A 9277-nucleotide genomic window follows, 5' to 3' on the forward strand; every position below is an offset into this window, starting at 1 on the left:
AAAAAAACCTGGAAAATATCACATCATTATTATCACCAAAACATAGAAATTTGTCCTGAGCTTGGTCAAGCTAACATATATAAGAGCCGAACTCATGAATAACGTGTAAAAGAACTTCAAAAGTCAAACTAACTTTAATATTTTCAAGATTTATCGATAAACCCTCCATTCATCTCTCATTCACAACTTCTACCTTTGACTACTCTGACATTTCCATTCATGCACGAACATAAACCTAGATCTCTTTGCCGTGCCCCGCCCCACCAACCCAACAACGAGAAGGCAACAGCACAAAGACATGCACAGACACGCACACGCACACGCACACGCACACGCACACGCATAGACATATGAGATAGGGAGGGAGGCATAGAGACTTCCATTGAACAAGGCTCTCATAGAATCAAATTCAAATACTTAGTTCTATAGCATATCGAAAGACTTTAGACAAAGCGTTGATAGTCAAACTCTAATGTTGCGAAAGCAACTTAAGCAGCATTTTTAGTTAAAAAGTACTGAGGACAATGAGTTATTTAAAAGGTACAGCTTGTTTCCGCAGAGAGCTTTCTGATATGTTCCGGTTCACCAATTAGAACCACCATCTGAGGAAGGGTTATAATCCGTTGGTCTTGTGATATTCACGTCTTCAAATTCATTATCATCTGTAACACCATGTAAATCATTAAAAATAACTATATAACAAGAAATTGCTCAAAATAGGATGATTTTTCTTTCCACAGAATTCCTATCCATGGAATAAGCAGTTATGGCATGAATATTATAGTGAATTGTGGAGTAATAGATATTACAGAAGAAATATTAGTTAAACCATTTCAACACTTCATACCAAACATGATCTTAAAGTCCCGTGACAGGGAAAATGATGACAGCTGAATATAAGATTACTCAGCCATGCTCAGTGTTTCACTTTAAATTTCCACATTTTTGTTTAGCACAAACTAAGTGATAATCACTTCCACCTGAATTGCTGAAAAAACTAAGTTCTAATATTAAACTCATTATTTTAGCATTTCAAAAGGAGTTGCACTTGCTTAAATAGATAGAGTCATCGAATGCGCAAAACTTTTCCCTGTTTTCATTTGCAAAAAAATGGTGCAAATTATGCATCTCATTTTAAAAATGAGCACATTCTTCTGTAGCCGAGATAAAACATACGAACTAATTATATGTGAGATGGGGGCTTAAGGAAAGAAGAAAAGACGTGACACACAAAATCTAGGAAATAATTTTCCAGAGGAATTGTTAGAGAGAGGAGAAACAATTTGCCATTTTACTTGCATCACTGCAAACTTGAAGGACAATAATCACATAGACTCACGTCCTCATACCATAATGATAATATTGTCACTAATTAGGTTGACTTATTTTCTCCTAGAACTTATCTGAGAACAGGAAGTTGCTCACTTACCTACTGTCATGACCACAGAAAACAGAGAAAAACTTTCATCCTTGACCAATTTCCACTTTCATCACCACTCCATTATTGTCATATAAATTGAATTTTGTCTTATCCATTTGATTATATGCCTAAAGTATGACTATCCTGCTTCTGTAGTCCGTCAGTTTGAAAAACTGATAACGCATGAAATTATTCCATAATGCCTAGGCATTATAAGCAACCTTTGAATTTAGTTTTTACACCTCTTACTTTCAATTAAAGAGGACTCCCTCAAAAACAATTCTCAAATCATGGAAATCGAGAAAACCATATTCTTTCCATGCAAGACTAAACATAAGCGGTTAAATTCCAGACAGAGCAAGTCATGGCGTACCACACAATTTTGTGTGGCATTGAAAGCAGTGGAACACACATAAGCTCCACCCAAACTACAGCTAGTTTTCAACTGAAGGAATTATAAGACACAACAATGGGAAATAGGAAAAGGAATTTCTGAACATTTTCCTAATGTAATGCAACATTATTCTTGAGCATTTCTCACTTTCTTTCTGCACCACATTCGGGGAGAGAGAGAGAGAAAGGAAAAGAAGAATTGAGTTATAATTTAGAGAACTTCAATATCATTTAATATATCAATTCAGTGGTTTACATTATTAAATATTAATAATGGTTATACCTAAAGGTTGAAATGGAATTTTCTACATTTTTCAAGAATATAGTAATTGTTATACTAAAATTCATTCAAACACAAAGTTACCAAAATATAAAAAAGGAAAGAAAAAAGAATTTAACTCAACAGTGGTAATATGATGAAATTAATTTAAAATCTACTATTTTTACACCTAAAAATAAGCATATTTGTCGAGTACTTAATGAAGTTATGTGTCAAAAGTAAATAATTCTCCTTCACCAAACAGAAGTCAGTTTTAGTGAGTCAAACTGCCATATTGGTCTAATGAATTATATAAAGACACCGAATCTCCTCTGTCGTTATCCATGTATGCTCAGTACTGTGAACAATATATTTTGTAGATGGATATTACCAAGAGAAGTAATTTTTTAGAAAGGTAACCTTTGATACCAATTAATGACATGAAAAAGAAAGAAGAGAGAAAATTTGGAGAATTGAGAGGAATGAAAAGAGAAATTTCAGTATTATTGAATATATCAGATCAATTTCCAACATAATCCAGAGACACTTGTCTTGATTGTACTTTTAAAGTTACTATAGAAATTGAGAGTTGCCAAAATAAGATAATAGGAAATTTCTAACTTCAAAATAATAATTATGGTGAGAAATAACTTAGAATATACTTTCTATTTAACTCCTGCAGTAAGCATATATTTTTTCTATGTCTTCGTTTATATTTCTTTCATGCACAGTTATCAAATGTCATTTGAAGTGAATACTTCTTGGTAATGTAAATCATTAAAAATAACTATATAACAAGAAATTGCTCAAAATAGGATGATTTTTCTTTCCACAGAATTCCTATCCATGGAATAAGCAGTTATGGCATGAATATTATAGTGAATTGTGGAGTAATAGATATTACAGAAGAAATATTAGTTAAACCATTTCAACACTTCATACCAAACATGATCTTAAAGTCCCGTGACAGGGAAAATGATGACAGCTGAATATAAGATTACTCAGCCATGCTCAGTGTTTCACTTTAAATTTCCACATTTTTGTTTAGCACAAACTAAGTGATAATCACTTCCACCTGAATTGCTGAAAAAACTAAGTTCTAATATTAAACTCATTATTTTAGCATTTCAAAAGGAGTTGCACTTGCTTAAATAGATAGAGTCATCGAATGCGCAAAACTTTTCCCTGTTTTCATTTGCAAAAAAATGGTGCAAATTATGCATCTCATTTTAAAAATGAGCACATTCTTCTGTAGCCGAGATAAAACATACGAACTAATTATATGTGAGATGGGGGCTTAAGGAAAGAAGAAAAGACGTGACACACAAAATCTAGGAAATAATTTTCCAGAGGAATTGTTAGAGAGAGGAGAAACAATTTGCCATTTTACTTGCATCACTGCAAACTTGAAGGACAATAATCACATAGACTCACGTCCTCATACCATAATGATAATATTGTCACTAATTAGGTTGACTTATTTTCTCCTAGAACTTATCTGAGAACAGGAAGTTGCTCACTTACCTACTGTCATGACCACAGAAAACAGAGAAAAACTTTCATCCTTGACCAATTTCCACTTTCATCACCACTCCATTATTGTCATATAAATTGAATTTTGTCTTATCCATTTGATTATATGCCTAAAGTATGACTATCCTGCTTCTGTAGTCCGTCAGTTTGAAAAACTGATAACGCATGAAATTATTCCATAATGCCTAGGCATTATAAGCAACCTTTGAATTTAGTTTTTACACCTCTTACTTTCAATTAAAGAGGACTCCCTCAAAAACAATTCTCAAATCATGGAAATCGAGAAAACCATATTCTTTCCATGCAAGACTAAACATAAGCGGTTAAATTCCAGACAGAGCAAGTCATGGCGTACCACACAATTTTGTGTGGCATTGAAAGCAGTGGAACACACATAAGCTCCACCCAAACTACAGCTAGTTTTCAACTGAAGGAATTATAAGACACAACAATGGGAAATAGGAAAAGGAATTTCTGAACATTTTCCTAATGTAATGCAACATTATTCTTGAGCATTTCTCACTTTCTTTCTGCACCACATTCAAGTAAATGGGAAGCATGATCTCAGCATAAGGTTGATTGTCTTATATCCCATTTTAGAAAATTGAGGGAGGGATTTTTACACCTAAAAATAAGCATATTTGTCGAGTACTTAATGAAGTTATGTGTCAAAAGTAAATAATTCTCCTTCACCAAACAGAAGTCAGTTTTAGTGAGTCAAACTGCCATATTGGTCTAATGAATTATATAAAGACACCGAATCTCCTCTGTCGTTATCCATGTATGCTCAGTACTGTGAACAATATATTTTGTAGATGGATATTACCAAGAGAAGTAATTTTTTAGAAAGGTAACCTTTGATACCAATTAGTGACATGAAAAAGAAAGAAGAGAGAAAATTTGGAGAATTGAGAGGAATGAAAAGAGAAATTTCAGTATTATTGAATATATCAGATCAATTTCCAACATAATCCAGAGACACTTGTCTTGATTGTACTTTTAAAGTTACTATAGAAATTGAGAGTTGCCAAAATAAGATAATAGGAAATTTCTAACTTCAAAATAATAATTATGGTGAGAAATAACTTAGAATATACTTTCTATTTAACTCCTGCAGTAAGCATATATTTTTTCTATGTCTTCGTTTATATTTCTTTCATGCACAGTTATCAAATGTCATTTGAAGTGAATAATTCTTGGTATTAGTTCTTCGTAACAAATAAAAACTTGCAAGAACTTAAAATAATCAAATTATAAAACAGACTCATCTTTCACCCTGTTAATGAAATTAAATGTGCATTTATCTCCAGTATTTATTTTACTAAAAAAAATAACAAACCATCCAATTATTCTCATCCTTTTTTAACCGTGATGACTAGTAGAGAAACTCTTTTATACTTCAGGCTGACAATGGAGTGAATCAGTCAAGTTCATGGTATTTAGAAATGAAAAATAGACCAGCAAGATGCAAACTAAATGAATATATCCTGATTAATAGAAGTTAGATAATAAATCAGAAACATCTAAAGACAGTAAGAGACCTTTTCTCAGAGTCAGGGCCAAAACAGCATCGTTTTCAACCTGAAAACACATGGCAGTATGACTCAGCAAATCATATAATCATACTACTTACTATGCAAAGGTAGTTATAAAAAAAAACATGTAAGAGCAGTTGCAGCATTAAAATTAATCACGCAATCTGATTCATTTCTTGTATAAATACAAGAAGATGATTAGCTACCTAAAAATAGAAGAAAATATGTACAATTTTCTACATTTTTTCACATTATATTTGAGAAAATACCTTCTGATCTGCCAATGATTTTGAATCATCTAACACTTCCCTATTTGGCATTAGTATCAGACGCTGATCATTAACTGGTTGATCAATGAGATCTTGCAACTTCTCCTTGATTTGTAAAATTGTCTCACTTGGCACACATGTCAGAAAGTAAGTAATCTTATTACGTTTGACGCGAATATACATTACCTGTGTGATAAAATAATCAAGCAATCCAATCTATTAGCTTGGATCAACCACTGTAGCAAACGGATAGAATGGTATCGATATGTGGAACATAATAAAGACTTCAGCTGGAATAGTAGAAAAAGATATTCATCCCATAACGAAAATCAAGTCCTTCACAAACTATCAAATGGAATGAGACGAATAAGGACCTTCAATAGGTTCCTTTAAAGGTACATTTAAACATCATTCAAAGCTCTTTGTGCACCTTGGAATTCAAATACATGAGCACGTGCAACAATCGTCATCAAACCCAGTCAAAATCACAACGTCCACAAACCAATAAAATTATCCATAATAGAACCGGACAAATTTCATACATATCTCCTCTTTTCTGTCAACTACAAAATCAAAATGTACTTTGATTGGTGAATGTCTAAAAACAATGTATAGCCCCAACTAAATTAATGCTTAAATTCATACTACCTAATCAATTATGTTTGGTCCAAAAGTACCAACCGGGGTGCTCCTGGAAACCACTGACAGATAATAATTAGCAGCTTAAGAGATGACGGCATTCATATCCAGGCTCAAATTCATTTACTTGCATTCATAAATAGGGTGGCATGTACCATTGTTTACATTGTTTCTACCATTCTAACATAACCAAACTTGTTGAATGGATCGCATATGACAGAAAGATGTATTACCTTACCTCAGATCAAGGTGACAGGATTTGAAGCTCTGCCCTATGTTCCCAAAATGCACTGAATAGAATGCAACATACTAGAGCATATATCACAATTGCTAGTTGCTACACTGTCATTTTATTATTATCCGCTGTTTAATTTAAAGCATGTCTTTTGGAAGAGAAATTGCCCTCTTTTATTAATGACTTTTGAGTTGTCACTGTCAAGGGGCTAACGTTCAAAGGAAATGGGCCACATTAAAACTAAGACCTATTTTGCTTGTGCTATTCGAGTCCCTCAGTCAGGGATCTTCTCGTATCAACTACTTTTTAACTAGTTCATTTCAGTGCGATTTGATGTCATCATATGGCCATTCATATGCTGACAAACCTATCTGATTCGTCCTCCATTCAAGAAGAGCAACTGAATGTACTGATTACATTCTGCAAGTGATGGACTGTCATGATATTAGACCTCGTTTTAACAGTAATTTTAATTCAGAAAGGTAATTTGTTCACTTTGGAATTCCAAATGCAGCTCCCTAATATGATTATCAGGCGAATACTCAAACAATCTCTATTGTGATTTTCCCTTTTCTGATTTTCAACAATTTATTACCAAGTCAAACCTCAACCCTTTATATATTTAGCTCCTTACCAAATCAAAACTACCAAAAGAGACATAAAAGAGCAGAACTTCAATAAGATCTAGCAAGGATAATCCTAACTTCAAAATAAAGGCGCACTGTACATATCCATCAGCAAAGGGCATAATTCTTGATGGGTCATTAAAAAAAAAAAAAAAAAAAAAAAAAACAAAAATTAAGAACAACATAAATTATTCAAATTAAACCTTCTTTAAAATTTCAAGATCGCCACCTAAAAACTAGGTTGGGTAATGCGACATGAAATTGAGCTGTTTCTAGTAAAATTGACTGCTTCTGATATGCATAAACATCTACAGACTCACGAAAGTTTCAAGGAAACGAATCAGCGTAAGGAAATCTAACCGTTTGATCATCCGGGCTATCTGGACGCGATGACTGCGACATATTACCTCGACAATTTGAGGGGTTCTCTTTATTTGTTTTTATAGTTTGGTATATTGGGACATGGAGCGTGAAAATTTCAAAGCGCGAGGAGATTATTTGTGGCTTTAAGTAATTTTCTTAAAAAATAATTAATTAGTGTAAAATGTACTCAAATTGCAAAAGGCTTTTCTTCTTCCTTATTTTTTTCCCTCTAAATTTATAGGTATACTTGACATATTCGTAGCCAACTAGTTAGTGCATGTAACTTTTATGGAAGACTAGATTTCCACTCGTACAATGCACGGACTATATCATTTTTTAGATAATATTAATGTGTCAAAATATTTATACATTTCTCTCAATAAATCTACAAATTTGATTAATTTTTTAAAATAATAAATGAAAATTTACACACTTTTGGTATTAAAAAAAATAAAATTTTATTAGGAAAATTCTAAATGACATTAAAATTTTATTAGATTATTTAAAAAATTAATTGATCGAGAGGAAAAAGTAACAATAAGAAAAAGATTTCTAAAAATGATCGAATTTCTTTTCTATATAAAAAATTTTCAGATGTTAAAATAATTAAGATGAAAAATTAGTTGGCCTCAATTTTGTGTTGTTATAATTGAAATGTATTTTTTGGAGATAGGATAAATGTTTCCTTGATGCATGAATTAAAAACCCAAATTATTAGAGCTCATAATTTATATATCAAATATTAAACTATTTTCGATATTCATCAAATAATCTAAATAAATCGTGTAATTAATCGAATCTTTTTTTTATATAGTTCAATATCCAATCGATTTAATGAAAAGTTTTTTTCTTATATGTAATATTATTTTATGAAAGATTCTGCGTTTGAAAATAAAAGAGAGAAAAATGAAAAAAAAAATCAATGGAGCCAAACACAAGTTGAGCCACAGTATAATATTTTGTCACTTAAATGGGGTTGAGATTTTTATTTAATCACCCAATTTTGATATATTTGAATTTAATCCTCCAAATTTATATAGATAAAAAATATTCAATGTCGTCAAATAAATTAATCGACGTCTTTTTGATTGAGTATTAAATTTTTCAACATTGTGTTAAGTTTTACTTTGATTTATTGCAACTGCTTTTAGGAAATAAACAATATACATGATTCTAAGAAAATGATGTAAATTATATTGAGAAAATTGTGGCGAAAAAATAATAAACATTAATAAAATAATTGATTTTAAAAAAAGCAAGTTATACGCATTTTTAACACACAAATTTGATTTACATTTAACTATTTTCGATATTCATTTAGATTATTTGATATATCTTTAATATAGTTCTCGAAATGAATTTCGAGCAGATATAGAAGATTTATATAAAAAAGCTAAATAAATCACTCAGTGAAAAAAAAATTGACACAAAAAAATATCAATCACCCAATAAAAAAAATTGACACGAAGCATCAAATTGTCTCCTGGCACTCGGGAGCATCGGTGCGAGGAGAAAATTTGCTCCTGCATCACGGAGCAAAAGAATATATATATATATTCATTGGGTGATTTATTTAAAAAATTTTTTATAAAAATCTACCACAAATCTTTTATATTATTTTAAAACTCATTTCGAGAATTATATCATAAACACATCGAATGATCTAAATAAATATCGAAAATAGTTAAACGTGCATCAAACGTGTATTAACTCATCTTTTGCTTTAAAAAATCAATTATTTTATTAATATTTATTATTTTTCGCGACAATAATTTTAGACGTCATTTAAAATATTTCCTAATAAACTTTAAATGTTTTTTAATGTCAAAAGAGACATCATTTAAAAAATTAAAAATTTCGATAACAAGCCCACTTTAAAATTTTATCGACTATTGTACGATACTCGAATGCATAAATTTTCGATATTCTCTCTAAGCTTATTTTGAGAATTATATCATAAACATATCGAATGATTCAAATGAATATAAAAAATAGTTAAACGTAC

At 31.1% G+C, this 9277-nt stretch overlaps 1 protein-coding gene across 2 annotated transcripts; it reads right to left on the bottom strand.

The window, feature by feature from the left end:
* Positions 1–364: 364 nt before the first annotated feature.
* Positions 365–7419, bottom strand: LOC111403795. 2 transcript variants are annotated; one of them, XM_023032414.1, is made up of 4 exons: positions 7270–7419; positions 5410–5595; positions 5147–5186; positions 365–662 (listed from the first exon to the last, which is right to left on the bottom strand). In XM_023032414.1, the coding sequence occupies exons 1-4, from the start codon at positions 7309–7311 to the stop codon at positions 583–585; spliced, it is 348 nt and encodes a 115-aa protein (XP_022888182.1). In that variant the 5' UTR covers positions 7312–7419; the 3' UTR covers positions 365–582. The 2 variants fall into 2 exon arrangements, with proteins under 2 accessions (XP_022888182.1, XP_022888183.1); XM_023032415.1 differs by having other exon boundaries at positions 5410–5645; positions 7270–7358.
* Positions 7420–9277: the final 1858 nt, after the last annotated feature.

Source organism: Olea europaea, chromosome 11, assembly GCF_002742605.1.
Source record: "Olea europaea var. sylvestris chromosome 11, O_europaea_v1, whole genome shotgun sequence".
NCBI lineage: Eukaryota > Viridiplantae > Streptophyta > Magnoliopsida > Lamiales > Oleaceae > Olea > Olea europaea.